At 30.0% G+C, this 22,973-nt stretch overlaps 2 protein-coding genes and 1 long non-coding RNA gene across 7 annotated transcripts; 1 reads left to right on the top strand and 2 right to left on the bottom strand.

Annotated features, from left to right (window-relative positions):
* Positions 1-6,781: 6,781 nt before the first annotated feature.
* LOC138936476 (cilia- and flagella-associated protein 91-like) lies at positions 6,782-13,037 on the top strand. Its single transcript, XM_070301905.1, has 5 exons — positions 6,782-7,085; positions 11,699-12,027; positions 12,144-12,359; positions 12,420-12,724; positions 12,797-13,037. Exons 1-5 carry the CDS (start codon positions 6,782-6,784, stop codon positions 13,035-13,037), a joined length of 1,395 nt encoding a protein of 464 aa, XP_070158006.1.
* LOC138936591 (cytochrome P450 6k1-like) lies at positions 11,950-19,652 on the bottom strand. Of its 5 annotated transcripts, none has more exons than XR_011447392.1 (9): positions 19,616-19,652; positions 19,126-19,221; positions 18,167-18,738; positions 17,469-17,693; positions 16,800-17,074; positions 16,270-16,450; positions 14,859-15,020; positions 13,893-14,317; positions 11,950-13,784 (listed from the first exon to the last, which is right to left on the bottom strand). XR_011447392.1 is itself a non-coding variant. In XM_070302131.1 (8 exons), the coding sequence occupies exons 2-8, from the start codon at positions 19,182-19,184 to the stop codon at positions 14,313-14,315; spliced, it is 1,479 nt and encodes a 492-aa protein (XP_070158232.1). In that variant the 5' UTR covers positions 19,185-19,221; positions 19,616-19,652; the 3' UTR covers positions 11,951-14,312. The 5 variants fall into 5 exon arrangements, 3 of the variants coding, with proteins under 3 accessions (XP_070158232.1, XP_070158230.1, XP_070158233.1); XR_011447393.1 differs by having other exon boundaries at positions 13,905-14,317; XM_070302131.1 differs by having other exon boundaries at positions 11,951-14,317.
* Positions 19,653-21,921: 2,269 nt separating this feature from the next.
* LOC138936599 (uncharacterized) lies at positions 21,922-22,343 on the bottom strand. Its single transcript, XR_011447400.1, has 3 exons — positions 22,286-22,343; positions 22,078-22,215; positions 21,922-22,009 (listed from the first exon to the last, which is right to left on the bottom strand). It is a non-coding gene; the product is annotated as an uncharacterized lncRNA (long non-coding RNA).
* Positions 22,344-22,973: the final 630 nt, after the last annotated feature.

The following is a 22,973-nucleotide window of genomic DNA, read 5'->3' as shown; positions in this document are numbered from 1 at the left end:
AAGCAGTGGTATCAACGCAGAGTACTACACGGCCTGGTTGACCAGCACTTCCGGTCTTATGAAGAAGTAAGAAATTGGATCGATTCGTGGATCGCTTCAAAAGATGACCAGTTTTTTCAACGCGGGATTCGTACGCTGCCCGAAAGATGGGAGAAAGTAGTGGCCAGCGATGGACAATACTTTGAATCATAAATGTATAACCAGTTTTTCACAATAAAGCCTCGAATTTCGGAAAAGAAACGGCGGAAGCAAAGTTGTACAGCTAATAATTATTATAAAATATATCTATATACGTTTTCTTTTTCCTATATAATTTTAGTCTGTACAAGAAAACTAATAAGAATAATTTTTGCATTGCTTTTTTTAAAAAAGTAATATTTTTTGCAGAAATGAGAAAAATTGTTATATATAATCATATATAAATTTATATTAATTGATAAATAATTTATAATTGAAAAATAATTAGAAGAATAAAATTATCACATTGTTTTTTGACTTCTTCAAATTAACTTAAAAAGACAAGGTGATAATTATTCTTTTAATTATTTTTCAATTATTCTTCTTTTTTTCTGTACATATGGACAGAGAATATACAAGAGAAAGATAATGCACGCACGCACGCACGCACGCACGCACGCACACACGCACGCATATGGGGACGTATTTTATACAGAGTGTTAGGAAAGTCTGGAAACCTTTAAATATCTCGAAAACAAAACTTTTCTAAGAAAAATGTTTCCAACCAAAGTTGTAGGGTTTTAAAAGTTCTATTCAATGATTATATCCGTTTGACCTTGAGTGGAGGTGTCAAGACGAGGTGGAGGTCAACATGATTTTTTTAAATGGAACACCCCATTTTTATGACACAATATTAAAGAAGGCAACGAGACGTTTCCAAAACACTACTTGGTAACCTATTTTTGTTGAGAATTGTCTGAGTTATGAGCTTTAGAATTTACGATGCCGCCAGCATTAGTATCATCCAGGATATACCGCGTGGAGGTTGCATGGTCGGAGCTTACACCCCTGTGTGCTTGTGTGCGTTTGCGTATGTGTGTGTGTGCGCGCGCGCGCGCGCGTGTGTGTGTGTGTGTGTGTAAACTTTTTTTTACTGAATTAAGTGCTCAAATTGTCTTTTGTCTGCTGCTTGACAATGACCTAATCGTAGATAAAATTCATTTAAAACGTTTCGTCTCATTTCTGGTGAGATAAGATTTACTTGGTGCAGTATGTGTTCCCTAGGTCTGCCAAGTTAGCAGATTTCGTTGTGTACACATTGTTTTTAACATACCCCATAAAAAGTATTCCAATGGAGAAAAATCTGGTGATCTAGAGGGCCACTCTATTTCTCCACGTCTTTCTATCAATCGGGTTTGGAAAAGTATCAATTAAAAATTGACACACTACTACTGCATAGTGTGGCAGTGCACTATCTTGTTGAAACCAAATATTTTGTATATTTCCGTCAAACAAATTGTCAATAGCAGAAACTATTTGATTTCGCAATAATTGTAGATAAGTGTTCGCATTTAAATTTCCTTCGATAAAGGAGGGCCCGATAATACCACGTTCGCAAAAACCCGCCCACACGTTCAGTTTTTGGGGATACTGTGTGTGGAGATCACGCATCCAGTGAGGGTTCTCGTCACTCCAATAGCGGCAATTCTGACGATTTACCGTACCATTTAATTCGAAAGAAGCGTCATTGGAAAAAATGATATTATCAAGAAAAGTATTATCATTATCACATCGACGCATCATTTCATCGCAAAACTCATTTCTTCTATCGAAATCATATTCCGCTAGCTTCTAAGTAAATTTTATTTTAAAAGGATGCCATTTTTCTTTCATTATAATTTTATGGATGGAAAATGTACTAACTTCAGTCGCCTATGCTACCTTCCTTATCGAAGAATGAGGATTTTTTACAAATGATTGTATCACATCCAAACTTTTATAGAAATGTGTCGCTGATTTTAGTCTACCACTCCGCGGGTGGTCCTTGACAGATCCCGTTCCTTCAAATCGTCTGATAGTTTTCTGGACTATAGACTTTGAAACTGGTTCACGATTTGCAAAAGTATCGTTAAACAAAGTCGCTACTTGTTCGCAGGACCCGACGCGGTCACTATATCCTCGCATCATCAATATTGTAATTCTTTCCCTTTCAGTCAATATCGTGTTGGCGGCTACCGAAGGTAATTTCTTACTTTGCAAAAGAAATTACTTTGACTTGATATACTACGAACAAATAATTTGTTACTTGTATGACTAATACGATCTAGTATCAAGCATTTAATAAATTTTCTTCGATAAAGAAGGGTCCGATAACCAAAAACTCGTCGACATGTTTTTTTGGGAATACTACATGTGGAGATCACATGTGGTTATCGGACCCTTCTTTGCTACACACACACACACACACACACACACACACACACACACACACACACACACACACACACACACACACACACACACACACACACACACACACACACGCACGCACGCACGCACGCACGCACGCACGCACGCACGCACGCACGCACGCACGCACGTACGCACAGAGAGAGAGAGAGAGAGAGAGAGAGAGAGACGCGCGCACACACAGCACGCGCGCACGTACGGAGAGAGAGAGAGGGAGACGCACACGCACACGGTCCGACCATGCAACCTCCACGCGGTACATCCTGGATAATACTAATGCTAGCGGTACCGTAAATTCTAAAGCTCATAACTCAGACAATTCTCAACAAAAACAGATCATCAAGTAGTGTTTTGAAAATGTCTCGCTGTCATTTTTAATACTGTGTTATAAAAAATGGGGTGTTCCATTAAAAAAAATCATGTTGGCCTTCACCTCGCCTTGACGCCTCTACTCAAGGTCAAACGGATATGATCATTGAATAGAACTTTTAAAACCTTACAACTGTGGTTTGAAACATTTTTCTCAGAAGAGTTTCGTTTCCGAGATATTTGACCGTTTCCAGACTTTTTTAAGACCCTGTATATAATTATATAAATTTATATTTAAATATATATATATATATATATATATATATATATATATATATGTATATATATATATATATATGAATATATATATATATGAATATATATAAGAAGAAAGTAAGACAAAATATCCTTTCTTATTTACACTTACGTTTGAAGATGTTTGTGCAATATTTTTGAAATAAGCTTTTTTTTGCTGAGGATGTTTATATTCAAAATTATTATATATATTTTACATCGATAGCAATTGATATCAATATCAATAAAAATTATATCAATATATTGTTATATTTAATTTTATACTGTATTGTGCGTGCGCGTGTGCGCGCGCGCGCGCGAGTGTGTGTGTGTGTGTTTTATGTACAATTTGGGCTAGTAATAGTATTAAAAGTAACGGAAATTGCAATGACTCATATTAATACTTTTTAACAGGGTTGGGAATTTTTTTTAGCTAAATTAAGTTAAACTTAAGTTAAGTTTAAAGTTAATGAGCCAAAAATTAATTAAGTTTACGTTAAAAGTTACTTAAATAAAAATTAATTCAGTTAAAGTTAAGTTAAAAAATTATTAACTTATTGAAAAGTTAAATGTTAATTATGTAAAACTATATGTTTTTTGCATAATTAATTTTTTAATTGTATATTTCAAATTTAACTTTTTAAATTTAGGTAATATAATTAAAAGATTTTTTATAAGAGGAATAATGTATTTTTCTTTATATATAGTTAATAATACATATTATTTAAAGCTATTATAGTTATGTAATAGAGATATTATGGTGTTTAAAAACAAAATTAATAGGAACTTCAGTTAAAAGGATTTTCCTTGTTTGAACCGCTCTTGCACACGTGTGTTTTATCTTTATCTTTAATTATTAGATACTCTAACAATAAATTAAAAGCATTTAAAAATATTTATTGAATTTTAATAAAAGTCATCTCAAAATTATGGTCCGTTATTTTTCCTATTAAATCATCGTATACTAAATCACTTGCGTTGTAAACATACGCTCTACGTACGCCAAGGATAGTATTGTTGTATTTTATAAACGTATGTTTTAATGGTACTGGATACTGTCTTATATCATTATAATTATTAGTAAAAAGATAATTTTCGACTATTAAAGATACGAAATTTTAACTTGTATAAAAAAAGTTAATAAGTTAGTTAACGTTAATCCATTTAAAAGTAACTAGTTTAAGTTAAAAGTTAACATATTTAAAATTAACTAACATAAGTTAAATTAAAAGTTATTAACTTTTCAACTTTTTAACTAATTATTATCCTGCTTTTTAGTACCGATAATGATAACAACATATTTTTGTAAAGTAATTTTTGTAAATAGAACCTTGATTTTAAGATGAAACCAAGTCTCAATTAGATTTAGATCGCCTATATATATACCCAGTAAGCAATTTGATAACAAATTGTTGCCAAATTGGCATCAAATTCGCTCAAAACTTGGTAACAAATCCAGTGCCATCTGTGTCCGCATTAAGCTTGTGTTTTGGTGACAAAGCTTGTTGACATAACCTGACAGCAAATTGACGGCAAAAACCGAGCAAAGCTTGACATGATTTGACGCCAAATTGATGGCAAAAATCGACCAAGATCTGCGCAAGACAATCTGATAGCAGATTGTCAGCAAAAACCGTACAAATTCTGCAGCTTTTGGCCATTCATATAAAAGTACCCAGTAAGCAATTTGATAACAAATTGTTGCCAAATTGACATCAAATTCGCTCAAAACTTGGTAACAAATCCAGTGCCATCTGTGTCCGCATTAAGCTTGTGTTTTGGTGACAAAGCTTGTTGACATAACCTGACAGCAAATTGACGGCAAAAACCGAGCAAAGCTTGACATGATTTGACGTCAAATTGATGGCAAAAATCGACCAAGATCTGCGCAAGACAATCTGACAGCAGATTGTCAGCAAAAATCGAACAAATTCTGCAGCTTTTGGCCATTCATATAAAAGTATATATTTAAATAGATTTAAAGCCTTAACCCTAAGTAACAAAATGATGATAAGTTTTGGTCATAAAATGACCATTAGATAATTAGACATTATATAAAATCATATATTAATATGTTAAAACATATAGGTAAATTCAAATAACTTAATTTATAAAATTAAAGATCTTTTTGGACAGAAATTGTTTGAATAAGTGAAAATCGAACAATTATCTGTCCGATTTGCCAAAAATCAATTCAATATCTGAATTTCCTGTATAAGAATTATGTCAAAAATTGAACTGATAGAAATATATACATATATTATAATATTATTAGCATTTTGTAGGCTTTATATACACTCATGACAAGAATTTGAATACGGGTATAGATAATGAATAACGCGCCGCATAGCGATAAGCGACTGAACTATTTTATAATACTTTGTAATAAGCTGCAGATTTTGTTCGGTTTTTGCTGCCAATTTGCCATCAGATTGCGCACTCTAGATCTTGCTCAGTTTTTGCCGACAATCTGATGTCAGTCATGTCAGCAAGCTTTGCTCGGTTTCTGCCGCCAATTTGCTGTGTAGTTATGTTAGCAAGCTTTGCTTGATTCTTGCCGGCAATCTGCCAGCTTAATCGGTAATAACAACTCTTGTACCAAATTTGTAGCCTTTTTGCTGACAATAATTTGTAGCAAGCACTTGGCAATATCTGTTAGAACAGATCTGGCTGACTGGGTATATATTTAAATAGATTTAAAGCCTTAACCCTAAGTAACAAAATGATGATAAGTTTTGGTCATAAAATGACCATTAGATAATTATATATATATATATATATATATATATATATAGACGATCTAAATATATATATATATATATATATATATATATATATATATACAGGGTGTCCTACACCACCCGTACACCCCTTTTCTTTCAAAAACTATGCATTTTAGAGAAAAACGTTTTGAACAAAAATTGGTTTTGAGGGGAAAATAAGATGATGTCATTGGTTTGACCTTGGATGGCATCGTTAAGATCAAGTCAAGGATACCTTTAATTTTTTAAATGGAATTCCCTATTTTTTATTACATATTCTTGTAGCTTATCTCGAGAGTTTTCCAAAACACTATAATAAAGAATTTTTTCATTAAGTACTTTTTGAGTTATTTTATATTTTAATTTGACATATTTTGATAAAAACAATAAAATATTTCGTAAAATATTCAGTTTTCAATAATCTTACCGTAATACTTTTATGCACAGAATAATGAGACAAATCAATTAGTGCCAAAAAAACAAATAATTATTTTAAAAAATACATTGTAAATAATTTTCTTAAAAATAATTACTTTTTTATATTGACGACTTTTCTTCTCGATTTCATCTGCTCTACTTGCACATGACGGGTGATCCGCGAATTATGGGACATCCTGTATATAGGACAACAATCCAAATCGAAAAGTCCTGTACCATTTTTTGATTTGAATTTTCTTTTCGTTATATGATGTTAAAGTTAACTAATTAGCGCCTGTCTATAGGGGAAAGCAAAGAAGGTATCGGAAAGGTATCGGACAGCAAGATTGGAGTAGCAAGACGGCTTACCGCTGTATAGATAGGCGCTGATTAACTGACTTTAACATCGTATAACAACAAAAAGCTCAGATTAAAAAACGGTTCAGGACTTTTTAATTTGGATTGTTGTCCTGTAATTGATGTTGTGCTTGATATATATTATAGTTTTTTCAGTTACAACCTGTATACATTTTTAGGAGATCCAATTCATAATAGATTTGCGATTAAATTTGATGAGGAATCTTTTACAAAATCGTGAGTCGCAATATAAAAAGGAAGTGAAAAATCGTTTCAATAGACTCCAGGTCAAACTAAGGAAACATCGAGACGACCAAGTCGAAACTATCAGGCATAATCTTAAACGAAATCTGCGAAAATTATATAGAAAATATCGCGACAATCAACAATCTCACAAATCCGAGGAGCATATTGGTTTCAAATCCGACTTATATGAGCTGCAAATGCGTTATGGCAAACGCTCTCAAATACAATTTGAAAAGTTGGAGAAGCAGTTTTTAAGTGAAAGCTATGCCGAGCGTGAGTATATAATCGGTTATAGTAATTTTAATTTTCATATATAGGGTGTTTTACACAGTGTTACGACATGTTTTCTCCGAAATTGACATCATATAAAAAAATGTTTCAGACAAAATTTATAGGGCTTTGAGAAAGAAAAGAAGTTAATAATTTTGAATTTTACTAAGATCATTTTTCAAAGTCATGTGAACCTAGTTTTTTTAAATGAAACCATCCTAATTTTTTAATATATATCTATTTCTCGCAATATTTAGCGTCAAAGGTTATAACGTTACAATATGATACTAAAACATTGCTTCTTCATCATTTTATCTCACAAAACTTAAGCTCCTTTAAGCATGCGGATTTTTCAATTTTTGCTTTCTCATAGAAAAAGCTTTGTGAGCAAAATAAAAAGATAAAGAAGCGATATACTATTTTCTAATTTATACATTTCTTTTATTTTTATATAATCGTTATAGCTTATACATTTACGTTATAGATTATACATTTTTAGAAATATAAAAACTCATTTAAGAATCATTTAATTAACTTTATTATAACAAGAAGATAACACGAGAAACATTGATAAACAATTTAAAAGAACGGAGCTAATGCCGTTATACACTCTAACGACTTGATAGCTGTCTTAATTCTAATATTCTATTGTTGACCAAAACACTTTTGCACGTCGTTCTGGAAATCATCTTCACATTTAGCGCAATGAGCGCTATAATATCGTTGCACGGAAACATAATACAGGGTTTTCACATTTTCTTTCCAGTTTCAAAAAATACAAAATTTTATAAAAAATGAACCCTCTCACCGATACTCACCAAATTCAATACCAACCATCCTTTAATAATAGTCTATTCATGTAAAAAAATTTAATCCGGTATCTCAAATTTTCCAAAAATTACAGCGTGTACAGACATTTCTCAAAAAATTCAAAATTTTATAAAAAATAAACCCTTTCATCGATTCTCACCAAATTCATTAGCAACCATCTTTTAATGATACTTTATCTATGTAAAAAAATTAAATCTGATATTTCAAAATTTGCGAAAGTTACAATTTGTACATACATTTCTCAAAAAATTAAAAATTTTATGAAAAATGAACCTTTTGATCGATTCTCACTCAATTCAATACCACACATCTTTTAAGGGATCTTCCTAGTTTGCTCTGAAAAAAGGCAATATTTGGGAATTTTTTTAAAAGAAAGTGTAAAACATATTAACTCCAAACTTTCTACGTTTATTAAGTAACATTTTAAGTATATTCTGAAATTTTTTCAAATAAAAATATTTGTTTGTTTCGGAGTTATGGTAGTCCAACCAGGATATTTAAAAAAAATGGTGGACATGATTTCAGCCGTATAGTTTTCTGAAATAAAAAAACGGTAATTATTCAGAATCATGGCTCCACCTGCAAATGAGCTGCAAATTTTTTTACGGACTTTTTATATTTAGAAAATACAAATAACCATTTTAGTCGGGGGAGGCCCAAAAAAAACAGATCAAAGTTATAAAAGGTTTTACAACTTTCTACGCAAAGCAAGATTTCCACCCAAAGGTTCAACGCAAACCTATATGTCTAGTTTTTTGATAATGGAGCACCCTCGCAGGGAGGGGGAGAGGAGGCGGAACATACTGCTTTTACGCATATACTTTTTAATGCAAAGTGAGATTCCACATGGGTTTATAATGTTCTACTTTATGCATATTTACCAAACAAAAATTATATAAAACAGCACTTGTCAATATTAAGGTTTGAGTTGAGTTGATCTCGCTTCGCGTGGAAAGTTATAAACCCATGTAGAATTTCACTTCGCATTAAAAAGTATATGCGTGGAGGCAGTATGTTCCGCCCATCCCCCTCCAGGGGGGGGGCACCGCTATCAGAAAACTAGACACATAGGTTTGCGTTGAACCTCGCTTTGGGTGGAAACCTCGCTTTGCGTGGAAAATTGTAAAACTCTTTATAACTTTGGTCTATATCATAACTTCTCTTGGGTCTCCCTCGAATTAGAAATTGTTATTTACATTATTCTCTAAGTATAAAAAGTTATCAAAACAATTTGCTGCCAATTTGCAGATGGACCTGTGATTCTGAATAATTACCAAAAAAACCAAAAAGATTCTTAATCTGTATCAGTGTGATTATCGTGTGAACTAGAATTAAATCGGTATTTACATAATTCAAATTTTGCAACTTACAAAACTAACCAATTTTTTGGTGCAAAATGAAATTTTTTTTTGAGACGCTGCCATTTTTTTATTTCTCAATATTTTTTTTTATTTTACTTCACGCAATAGCCACACTCATACAGATTAAGAATCTTTTTGGTTTTTTTAATTCGTATTACTACAACGGCTGGAATCATGTCCGCCATAAATAATAATTGTTTTTTTTGGCACCCTGGTTGGACTACCATAACTCCGAAACAAACAAATATTTTTATTTTCAGGATATACTTGAAATGTTATTTAATAAACGTGGAAAGTTTGGAATTATTATGTTTCATACTTTTCTTTAAAAAACTTCCCAAAAATCGCTTTTTTCTCAGAGCGTCAAACTAGAAAGACCCCTTTGATACATTCTATCCATATAAAAAAAAATTTAGTCCGATATCTCAAAAATTATGAAAGTTAGAGGTTATACAATATATTGCGTACACACATACACGCATACATACAGACATTTTTTAGGAATATGATTTTTCGACGTTTTGGAACATTCTAAACACGTTGCCATAGAAAACTAAAAAAAAATTTTGTCATGAAAACAAAACTGCCTCTATAAGGAAGCAAAAATGAATATTTTACGAGATATTTTACAGTTTATGTTAAATTGTGTCAAATTAAATATAAAATATCTGATAAACTATTCTATTTTTTGCTATTCTACATGCTTATAACTTTTTGCACTAAACATTTTGCAAGAAACCGATTTATATAACAAAAAAAATTATAGGGGCAATTATTTATTATAGCGGACCCAGCTCTAATGACGTTGACCTTCACATCCTGAGTAACTTTTCCTTATAACTTAATCGGCGATCTCTTATAATTTTTAAGATATTTAAAATTAAAATTAGATTCGAAACGAAAATTTGGTTTTAGTTATATAACGTAACTCACGAACCAAATTTTAGTTTTAAATCAGAAATAGATTTGGGTTAGGTTATATCTTCCGGAAGTGGAACCCTCCATAGGGGGGGAGGGGAGCGGAACCCACTGTGTCCATGCATATATTTTACAACGCAAAGCAAGGCCCAGCCCAGAATTGTTGTGTGGATGAGAAAGTGTATGCGTAACGCAGTGAGTACCGCCCTCTTCCCTACGGGGGGGCTCCACTTCCGGAAGATATAACTTAACCCAAACCTATTTGTGAAAATTTGGTTTGAGTTATACAACGTAACACAAACCAAATTTTAATTTTAAATCATCGTTTTATCCTTTTATTTCTCAAACTTTATTTGTTAATAACTTTTTAATAAACAATAACCACTGATTAAGTTATAAGAAAAAGTTATTCACGAGTATGCTTTGACAACATATATCAAGGTTAATGTCATTAGAGCTGACAATGAGTCCGCTATAGTAAATAATTACCAAATTAGGGTTCTTCCATTTTAAAAAACTAAGTTGATTGTTACATGATCTTGAAAAATGATCTTAGTTAAAATTCAGGATTATCAATTTTTTCTTTTTCAGAACTCGCTCTCTCTCTCTCTATAAATTTTGTCTGAAATATTTTTTATACGATGTCAAGTTTCAAAGAAAACATATTATAACACTTTATGTAAAATATCTTAATATATGCATCCTAATATGTGGACCGTTTATTTTGAAAGTGGTGCAAGTCCATTTTCTTTTGTTTCGAGAAAATTAAATGTTAGCAGATCTGACAATTAAAAAATATAGGTTAATTATGTGAAGTCTGGGAATGTTTGTACTAATTTATCAATATGTAATTTGATTATATAAATTTCTTTTAGGCGAATTTAACTAAAATAATATATATTTCCAGGCTGCAAATGGACTTACACCACTTTCATAATTAGTCAATTGTAAATATCATTTAATTTCAATTTTGAAATAACAAATATCACTTAAAATATATTTCATATTAATCCAATTTTGTTTATAAATAATAACAAGAAATAAAATAGAATTAGTATTTTTTATTTTGAACGTTAATTATATTTATATATTGTTAAACTTAACACAAGATATTGGTATTATTAATTATTTATGCTCTTCATGTGGCAGTGTTTTGAAATATTCATGATGCACAGGAGGTATATAAGGTAATAGCTGCTGCATATCCTTATATTTTTCGTATGTAATAGGCCTGGCATCGTGATGGAAATTGGACTTACACCACTTTCATAATCAATGGTTATGCAATTTCTTTTACCGGCCAATTTTAAATTGAACAAAGCATTGGCATTTTTTAAGATATTAAATACTAACTAGTTATAAACAAAAAGTTTACACTACATTAAGCATAAATTACGTCATATCTCATTTTTTTAAAAAAAGGACTCACACCACTTTCATAATAAACGGTCCATGTATTAAATTTATCCAGTATTATTCAATTCCGTATTATATTATTGTTTAAAGGAGAAAAGGAAAATACAACGCTCAACTGGTTACCAACTATCGAAAAACCGAAAGTGATTAATCACAAGTCTAAACCGATAGATATCTGTATACGAGAAACTAGATGGACGGATGAAAAATTGAAGCAACTTTATTCCGATCTAAAAGCCATCCGAATGAATGTTAAATCCATAGATGTAATTCCAAGATTAATAAAGCGTGACTACAAACAGTCGGTTTTGCCCGTTACACCACGCAGATTGAGTATATGGAATAATAAACAGAAACAATGGGAAGAATCTGCTACGTTTATTCAGAAGTTGGTTAAAAACAGAGCAATACAATGTTTGGTAAAGTACATCACATAAAATTATCATATTCACTTAAACAGATATATTAAAATTTTTTCTATAACTATGCTATTAATATAAAATAAGAAAAATAGAATTTTTTTTACATTTTATAGATGTACAAAGGATACGATAGATACAGAGAATTAATCGAAGAATTACATTCGACTCAAACGCTCGAACAGCAGGATGAACAGAAGCACCGCGAAAAAATATGTATGATCGAGTTACAACTACAAAACGATCAGTCGATACAGGAAGATCGGTTATGTGAGATTCTCAATTCTTTGGATGGAAAAACAATCTGTGGAACATTAGATTTTCTTAGCAAAGTAAGTTTTCTAATTTCATATTGAAATAATTTGTTCGATTATCTCTTTTATCGTCTTCAGAAACTGGTGAGATTAGAGGACGAACGTAGAGCTCATGCTTTTGCTTTACTTGCCGAAAGAGAAAGATGTATGAGGGAAGCTGCTGAAGCTGGTAGGCGCCAATTGGAACGTAATCGACGACGAGAATTCGATGAAATGTTTAAACAAATTATAAAAGTAAATCAGGATTCGATAGAAGCTTACTTGGAAGACATTATAAGAGAAGGCATTGATTGGATATCCGATAAAACAGCTAAAAAACAAGTCTTACAATTTAACGATAAAGTGGATGACATATCAAAACATGCCTTAGATAAACAAGATTGGTAACCGATAGAAATATAAATAAGTGTAACATTAAAAAGCAACATATATAAAACACAGTCATATTTTCATAGTGTGGATAAGTTGGCAGAGAAGGAATTGATAATGGATATGATCTATAATTTTGTTTTACCTGAAGTGGAAAAAGACAACGTAAGAGGAAAAATTCGAGACCAACAACAAAATTATATGCAAAATGCATATATATCAATTTTCGAAAAAATTTCAAATTTATCATCTATTAAACCATTGAAAATTATAAATCAAAAAGTTAGTATAAAAAACAAAACTAATATAAGCAATCTGCGTGACTGATGATTTGCTTATATTGCATCGTTTTTCGTATAAAAATATTTATTTATATATTTTTCCAGGAACAAAATATTGAAAAAGAAGAAATCGAATTTCCATCTCACAAACCTGAAGAAAAACAAACAGATTCAGAAGTAAATTGACAAATCGATTTTTTGATGGAAACTCAACATTTGGTATCAAATATTAAAGATTATTTTAATCTAAAAACAGCTATTTGAAATCATATATTTTTAATAATAAAAATTAATCGTAACATTGATTGTAATAATGTAACAATAAATTGATTAATTAAGCTCCGAAATAATAGCAAAAAGAAAACGTAATTATAATAGGAAATTAGGCAGCAATAGAAATATGTAGGGCGCAATAGAATTTATTTGAAAAATTATATATAATAATAATAATCGCGAATAACGTTTTGGTCTTTTCTGAGACTTTGTTCAGCGCAAAACATAATTAATGGATAACTTTTACATAGTGTTGGAAAATTCTAAGTTGCAATTAAAACAAATAAATAAATAATTAATCATAAATAGAGAATAAAGCTGTCATTATTGATAAAAGGAAAACGCCGCATAGCAAGTTAGTAAATCTTAAAATCAAAAGTCAATGGAGAACTTTTACATCGATGCTCTTCATCTACGGGACGTGTCCCTCGAAGGTTGAAAGACCGTGGACTTAGAAAAAGGATAGCTGGAAATCCGTCATCCACGTCTAATAATATAGCAGTAAACTGCATGTCGATATCTAAAATTCGTAATAGTCAGAGTAACACCCCAGATAGCAAAATGCTAACAGCATGCGCGCAGATTGGCAGCAAATTTAATCAGACTTCCATGCAAAAATTATAGCCACCTGTGACCATACATTAAGGCTCCTGAGTAGTCGCCGCGGCCATATTGGAATGATGACGTCAGGACAAGAATTGAACCCGGGTTGGATGCGTGATAGTCACGCGCTTAATGCCCGAGCTACACCGCCTTTTCAGTAATTGATATAACGGAGCCAGATATATGGAAAACCATATTGTTTAAATCATTTTCTTAGAAATGGCTGAGTATTGCGCTCTATCCCTTTGCTCAAGTATTTTTCTAATAGAGTACTACACTATAAAAGCCTTTTTCAATTCGGTAATCCTAAAGTCGCGTCCTCCCCTGCTAGTCACAGGAACGTGCGCATCATAAATATAATAGCACAATACTCTAGTAGTAGAGGTTCTCATTAAAATTTTCCACTATCGCTTGAAGTGGATATTCACTCGTTTGGAGTTAAATTTCACTCTAAGAAATTTAGAGAGCAGATTAGCAAAAAATACTTTGTTTAACAAACATAACTTATTCGCAATAATAATAATTAAATACTTATTTATTAAAAAGTTGTTTAGATAACTAAACGTTCGAAAAATGTTCCAATAAAATAGCCACATATTTCCCCGATCATTTATAGATATGACAAACATGTATTATAAAATTATAATAAAAATCAATTATTCTAAAAAAGATTTTGTTTTCTATCGTTGAAATTGTATGACATCTTTAGAGATTGATCCGAGACATCCAAAAAATCATACAAAAATATGTACGTTTGAATCTCTTCTTTGGAAATTAAAAATCGGTAAAAAATCGGTTCCAAAAAATGTTTTACATGACATATATATATGTATTTTTACGGATATTTTTTAGGAAATCATGTTTCATTACACAAGCTCGTATAGTTTGTACTTTTGTGAGAACAAATCTGATTCATCTTGCCATTCTTATCGATTATTACCTTGCATTTCTTATTTTTAACTTAAACAAAGAATTATTTAATTTGACGCACGTGTTATGATTCTTTTGAAGTGCAAATTAATTCCATTACCCGCGGCTGTAAAAGTTGATCGTGGATTCAGAAAACTCTCGTTATCTTTAGTTTGCCACATCTCGTAATCACGCAGAAGCAATGCCAAAACAACTTTAGCGTGTAATTGACCCACTTTCATTCCTGTGAATCGATAAAAGATTGATTTCAATAATAAAACGGTTATAAAATCATAATCCCAACGATAATTTTCGTGTCTTATCAGATATAGAAAATATCGAATCAAAATTCAACTGAGTGTTTCTTATTTAATTTCGTCTCTAAAAAATCTTATAAAAAATAAAAAAATAAATTTTGAAAGAAACAACATGTCATTATACTAAAATAATAATAAAACATCCAAGCTTATATATTTTTTTTGAAAATAACACAATCAATTGATCATGTGTGTTCAAATTTTTTTTATTTCCTTATCTTGAATTATTTTTTCACCGGTTATATTTTGATTTAGTAAATGGATCTATTGTATTATATAATTAGTCCGATTATGTAATGTTTTTACTTAGCCGAAATAATTAGTCATGAGCATATATTTTTTGGCAATAACGGCAGCAACTTACATCATCAAGAAGATGAGTAGAACAAACAAGATAAAAAAAGGCATTAAGAATCAATCGCGGTAATTAGGGCGCATAAATTTTTTATTTATATAGCTTTAAATCATAGAAAGGCGTACGTTTCGGTCCCTTCTTCGGATCATCTTCAACGCAAATAAATAATAAATTTTATTTTTGCTTAATTTACCGATTTTTAATTTCCGAAAAAGAGATTCAAACGTACATTTTCTCTATGATTTAAAGTTATTTAAATAAAAAATTTATGCGCTCTAATTACCGCAACTGGCTCTTTTGTTACCCATTTTTATTTTGTTTGTTACATTAAGAAGCTTATTCTATAACCTTTTACGATGTCGTTAGATACAATTGCGCAGCTATTTTTCGATGTTTTAGTTGCACAATGATAACGATATCGTTAAAAGTTACAGAATAGGTCCTATAGATTTAGTATATCTAGACCGAGTGTTTGCCTTTAGTTAAGGAGTGGGGGTAAGAATGCTTGTAGAAAAGGACATACTTTTCTACAAGCACCTTGGGCCCCCACTCCTTAACATTCAGTCTAGATACACCATGTTTGTGATAGAGTCTTATAATTGTATTAGAATATTAGAACTCTTCATATGCTTTAATATCAACTTTGATAACATTTTGATGACACGTTGATTTTTTTCAGTTTTTATTATTAATATTATTGGTTTTTATATTATTAAAATATTTTTTAAATTTCTTTGCATATTATTTTTGATCTTTTGCAAGAAAGTGTATATTTTTAGAATAACCTATTATATACTCTACATCTACATTATCATATCTACCTATGCACATCCTATAACCAATTCCGAATGGCATGTAGGCGTCAGTGACATGATTATTTTTATTGAATCTATCGGGGTTGTATACTTCGGGTTCGTTCCAGAATCTGGGATCAGCTCCGAGTCCGTATAAAGAGATGTATATCGGCGTACCTTTCTCGATAACAATATCGGTGTTAGGAATCTGAAATTTTATATTTTTATTAATATTTAATTATACTCATTAATGGACAAGCATTTTATTTTTATGACAGTAAATTTTATAAGGAACAAAACTATTTTAGTTATAATTTTCCGTTCAAGTTTTCAATATATCGAAAATTTTCAAGTACATAAAAATTTTTTATGTGAAAGATTATTAGATCGTTCAAAACTTTTCATGTTCTTCAGAAAAAATTAGAACGATTAAGAACTTTTTGAGAACTCTTCATTCGACGTTATTCAAATCAAATTATGACATATTCCGGATCGGATTAAATATTTTGCGAAATTTTCATCAGATTTTTGAAATTTTAATCAACTTTTAAATTTACCTTGTAATCTTCACGAGTACATCTATCGATTGTGGATAGTGGCGGATGTAATCTTAGACTCTCGGCTATCGTCTGATCCAGATACTTCATGTCCTGGAACGCTTCGTATGTCCAGCCGTGCTTGTCGATTGCCCGGTTAATATCCTGTCTGGCCAGTTTCTGATACGTGGAATGTTTCGCCAGTTCCAATAGGGTGAAGGATATGCAACTAGCACTCGACTCAAAGCCCGACAAGAAAATACCAGACTGATATAATAAATTTTCACCCTCAAATTCTGTGGTAAATATTTAGTATTTATTATTTTTTATCACTCATTATTTTCATTATTTCATTTACGCGATTTCTTTGTTAATGAACTTTATTAATAAATTTTATTAATGAACTTTAATATTATAAACGTTAAATGAAAATATCATACATAAATATTATACGAAGAATTAAGATGTCATGTAGAAACATATTAAAACGTAGAGATGATAAATCACATACAAATATTACAATAGAAAATTTATAACGATAATAAAATATTGTTAAAATTATAAATCTCAGGATTATCAAACAATATAAAAAGTACATCGACGCAATTTTGACTTTTTTATAATAAGACGTTCGAATATTTTCAGACAAAAACGTGGTAATAAAATAAATCGCGATTCAAAGCTACTTACTATAATCGGGATTCTGCTTGCTATGCTTTAACTGGAGCAGAAAGTCGATAAAATCACCTCGTTTCTCACCGGTTTTTTCACGATTTTTCATAGCGTTCCAGAAGACTTTTGCTACAAAAGAAGTGTTTACAAGAATTCTCGTACCAATCAGGTCTATCAGTTCAGGCATGAAGAACACCGTAATAAGGGCGACCATTCTTCTAAATCCGTGAAAGAATTTGTAAACTAAAAACATTCTCAAGTTATTACAATTAAATGAATGTTAAGAATTTTTCATCGCTATTAGAATTTCAGTCGATGATATAGATGTCAAAGTAAGAATGGATTAAATAAATAATAATTTATCAAAAATTTGTTAATCCAATTAGTTTAGTTTTTTAAAGTTTTAAAACATTTTGTATATTTTTTACTATTTTATTTATTAAAATTAAATTATAAATTTAAATAAACTACACACACACACACACACACACACACACATATCGTAATTTTTTTTGGTATCCATAACATAATATTATTTAATAGAATTTCCATTTTTTTTCGTAATATCATATAACTGACAATGTTACGATAGGAATTGTTTTTATACTTAGTACGTATCACATGATAAACAATATTAACTTTATTTGATTTGGTCCGCTTTTGCTATTAATTAGAATTTTTAATATAATATATATTGTTAAATTCAAAGGGGATACCTTCAGTTGAGAATTCCTCATTCGGATAATGGAAGGTGTCCATCTTGGTACCGAGTGCAATCGAAGCGAATAAATCGGTAGTATACTTGTAACTGAGTTCTTGGGCATCCACCAGCTTCACATCGTCGTGATCCGCAGGATAATGTTTGAGATAATCCATCATTGGATCTCCGATCTCCATCATCAGCGGGAACATCCGTTTTAGCTTGCTTATGGTTAACGTGGGCGTGAACTTGGTTCGCACGTATTTCCAGATCGGATTGTTCAGACCAAATAAATTCTTCATACCGATACTGTCCCTTTGTTTGGAACCGGCAAAATGGCGATCGCAGAAATTATGAAAATCGCGGATCATAAATTGCTTTATAATGTCTGGATCGCGCAATAACAGGCACGGTTTGTGGAAAATGTAAAAGCCGATGAAGGGCGCGTCCGTACGGGCTGCTTTATACAGTTGACCGATGTGCCATCCTGGTGCAGTACGAAAGAGCACGGCATTTTTGAAATTACCGAAGATTAAATTGCTCGTGAGAGATTCAACGCCGCGTTGTTTCCAATAGCTTAGTTTATATCTGAGCGATAGAGAGTAACAATAGAGTATAAATATATATTTTATAAGCACTGAATATATATCTATATATATAGTATTTTATAGTATATATATATATATATATATATATATATATATATATACATATATATATATACATATATATATATATAAATGTGAATATAAAGTGATAAGAATTACTTAATCTAAATTTTGCAGTTAAAATATCTATAATTGCAAACGCTAATAAAAATAATTAAAGATTTAATAGGTCTCGGAATAAGATTCGATATAGCTGCAATTATTAAATACATATTTAATTAATAAATCAAAATTAATTAATTAAATTTAAAAAAGTTAACAACTATTATTTTAATTCTTAATTTTATCACATTTTTTTTATACTAACCTAGCGTATATCCAGAATAGTTTTATTATTATGACAATCAATATAAAACTGATCAGCATGATGTATCTGTATCACTAACACGCTAGACACTTTACGCTGAAAGGGCCATGATTCTCATGAGAAAAACGTTTTCAGTCAGAAACTTGTTTGAATTTGTAATATGTTCTAGTTTTTGTGTCTTTGATCAAAATTCTTAAGTTATGTTAGCAGAAAACTTTTATGGCCAGTTTTTGAACGGGTTCAAAAAGTGAATATCTTTTTCGAAAATGCGCATTTTTCGCAATATTAAGGAATTCCGACATTTTCTGTACATTCGTGAAATGGTTATATAAGTTTTCTGCTTTGATTAAAGACACAAGAACTACAACATATCACAAATTCAAACAAATTAATTAAAAATGTTTTTCTCCTAAGAATCGTAATCTTTTCTTGAAGATTGTTCTTAGCGGATTCTTGATTGTTCTTTTATAATTAATAATCAGTAGAATACACAGTAGGATTAGTAGACCATCTGTTCTCGTGGTAGACTTACAATTGAGATATGGGAACCGTTGAAGAAATCAATCGCAAAAGAGTAGGCATATCCGAAGATAAGGAAGAAGATTAGTGAGCAATATGTTGTAAAAAAGAAGAGTTCATATTTGAAAGCTGACATCGTCTAATGCTATCTAGAAGATTACATAATGATATCATATAGTTGACTAATGCGTCGATTTTAGACAAAATAATGATATCATATAAATGATATCTTAATGAATTCTTGAATTTAACATCCAATGGATGTCAAATGTGTGATAAAATATATAATATAATTCTTTCTATATTTTACTAATCTAAAAAAAGACACGTACATATGTTAAGTATTCAATTTTATTATAGAAAGTTATGACATTTTGTGCGTGCGTGCGTGCGTGCGTGCGTGCGTGCGTGCGTGCGTGCGTGCGTGCGTGTGTGTGTGTAAATGTGTAGTCTACATTTCTACATATGTCTATATTTCTTATAAAATAAAAAGCTATAGCATCATAATAAAATTTAAAAATAAAAATATTTTATAATATAAACAAAACTAAAACAAATATTACTTATTAAAATTTAAAAAATTACATTTTGGCACTATTTTTATCACATTATAAAAAGTAGTTCTATATACTTAATGTAGTTGTTATACTTAATATAAAAATAAAATAAAATATGATATAATAAATATAAAAGATGGAAATTTTTTTAATTTATTTACACAAGAAATAAACAAACAGTATTTACTTAAATAAATAAAAAAAGTAATGAAAAACCAAGTTTTTCATGTAATAAATAAAAAAAGTTAAAAAAACCCAATTCTTCATCCGTTTTCACATGTTATGTCTCATCTCTTTTTCATGTCGTTTTGCAGCTTGATTTATGCGATTTCCAGCATGCTGTAACCAGCTTTTCATGATAGTTTGAATAGAATGAGAAGAAATATTTTTTCCATTGATAGATGAGGATTATATTAATAAATTTTAAATAAATAAGACAATATAAATGACAATTTATAAATGTTTTATAATATATTATATTCTTTTTCTGATAATAATTTTTTTATATATATTGACATAGTTATATTATTTGGAAAAAATTACATTATACTTGAAGAGTTTATCAAAAAACTAAAAAAATATATGGTATATTTAAATTATATATATTTAAAAAGATTACAATTGTTTCTTAAACATTATAAGTATATAGGAAACATTGATGAGACTAGAAATTTAACGGTATAAATTATTATATTTACCAAAGTAATAAAGATTTAAAAATATAATATTATAATATGATAATTAAAATATAAAATAATTGTAATTGTAAGAAAAATAATGCAAAAAAGATTTTATTTTTCAACATTTTATTATATTGCAGTATATTTTTTTATATATTTTAACATGGAAAAGAAATTTATTTGGCATTTACTCGAAATAATAATTTCAATAAAAGCAACTTAAAAAAAATATTGTAATATGCATGAATATTAATTTTGGAAAAAAATATATATATAATGTCAAACTCTGCACAATTAATAGTAACATAGAAAATTTAAAATTATACCGATAATGACGTCTACAAACTTCATAGATTTCGTCTCAATCGTATTTTTCTGTCCAGTCCAAGACAGCTTATAGGCCAGTTCGTCAGTGACCGTAAGTTTTAACGCATTTCTTATGTGCTGTTTTGGATTCTTCCCTCCGACAGTTCAAATTAATTTTTCCTGTAAAAAATGTATTAATTTTTATAATTTAATAATTATTAATTCTTATGATTACATTATTATAATGTAATCATAATATTACAATTCATAATTTCATATAGAAAATGATTTAGAAGTTCCATATACTTTTTGTAAAACTAATGATTTGTATTTCTAGAAACAGAAAAAAATTTAAGAACGAGAATATACAAAATGTGTAAATATTCTATTTTTGCATACATTTTTTGTGCATCAAACTATTTATATTTTTACGAAATTTATATGATAAACAAGTAACTAGTACTTACATATTGCAATGAAGCTATGGAATCTTCTGGTTATCAATTTATTGAACTCCTGTAATCTTTCAGGCGTTGCAATAGGTAAAAAATTAATAGTATTATTTCAGGAATTCGGATTTACGTCTAAAAATAATTGTTCGATTGTAAACAGCATTCGTATCATTTTGTGAATGCTGCTTCTACAAGCTTCTATTAAGGAAAAAATAAAGAAAATTAATCATTTTTAGTATAATACAAATTATTTAAAATTTGATCGTAATATACTTACTACAACATAATTCATTATAACCTTTTTTATTTTCAATATCGTTTAGAGTTTTTTCTTTATTCGTTTTATAAAGTTGTGAAGGTCCTGATACGCCTGTTGAAAGCATAAGAATAAGAAATACAAAATGTATAAAATATAATAAAAAATCTACAAATTCTTACTTTCTGCTTCCACAGATCGTTCATTTCTTTCAAGTAACCATTTTTTGATATTGTTTACATCTGAAGTTTCACTTGGTATTTTTCGCATAGAGTTTCCTTCTTTATTTTGTATATAAGTTGTAGGGGGCGTTGGAATATCTGTTACATATATAAATTTAGTAATAATGTTTTAAATATTTGTTCTATATACATGTAAACTAATACATACATAGATTACTCAGTTCATCTTCGGTTGATGCTTTTTTCTTAGAAGATTGATGAATCTTTTTTTTCTCAGTGCCTATTATTATCAACATAAGAAATATAACTTACAAGGAAACTATTAATCTTTTTCAGCAAAAGTTCTCATTAATGCTAAGAGCTTTGTTCACAATATAATATAAAATAAAATATAATAATAAATAATAAATTTAATAAATAATAAAGATGCGTGTGGGCGTTTGTGTGTGTGTGTGTGTGTGTGCGCGCGAGAGCGAGCGCGCGCACTTTAATATACTAAATATACTTAATGCTAAAACGGACCATTCATATGAGACATGTGTGCGTGCGTGCGTGCGTGCGCATTTTATCTTCTATAAAATATATACAATATCCTCTATAAAATATATACAATATAGTTTTCAAATATTTTACATCGAGAGTACTTAATAGACAGAGTGAATCACCTAATTCGATAATGTAGAACAATTTTTACAATCTTTACCACGAACAGAAATCGAACAGATTCCACCAGCGGATTATAGGTAATTGAAACAAGCAGAATCTCGACAAATTCAATTTCATATAGGAATAATTGAAGAGAAATTAAGATTTCGTTAATAAAGTTTTGTTAAAAATAATTGTCAAAATCAATTGTTTAAAATTAGATAATCCACTCTCTTCAAATCTCTCCATAG

This window comes from Polyergus mexicanus, unplaced genomic scaffold, assembly GCF_030449975.1.
Source record: "Polyergus mexicanus isolate NDT 795.1 unplaced genomic scaffold, iyPolMexi1.0 SCAF_9, whole genome shotgun sequence".
Taxonomy (NCBI): Eukaryota; Metazoa; Arthropoda; class Insecta; order Hymenoptera; family Formicidae; genus Polyergus; species Polyergus mexicanus.
The sequence above is the reverse complement of the archived record's forward strand: the minus strand, read 5'-3'. Positions and strand labels throughout refer to the sequence as shown.

Excerpts from the sequence above, each read along its gene's own strand:
- LOC138936476 (XM_070301905.1), top strand. The coding sequence starts at position 6,782 with ATGAGGAATCTTTTACAAAATCGTGAGTCGCAATATAAAAAGGAAGTG. Across the intron at positions 12,028-12,143 it reads ACAGAGCAATACAATGTTTG|ATGTACAAAGGATACGATAG; the intron begins GTAAAGTACATC and ends TACATTTTATAG. Across the intron at positions 12,725-12,796 it reads GCCTTAGATAAACAAGATTG|TGTGGATAAGTTGGCAGAGA; the intron begins GTAACCGATAGA and ends ATATTTTCATAG.
- LOC138936591 (XM_070302129.1), bottom strand. The coding sequence starts at position 19,184 with ATGCTGATCAGTTTTATATTGATTGTCATAATAATAAAACTATTCTGG. Across the intron at positions 18,739-19,125 it reads CTATTCTGGATATACGCTAG|ATATAAACTAAGCTATTGGA; the intron begins GTTAGTATAAAA and ends TCTATCGCTCAG. Across the intron at positions 15,021-16,269 it reads TGGTTATAGGATGTGCATAG|GAATGAAAGTGGGTCAATTA; the intron begins GTAGATATGATA and ends ATCGATTCACAG.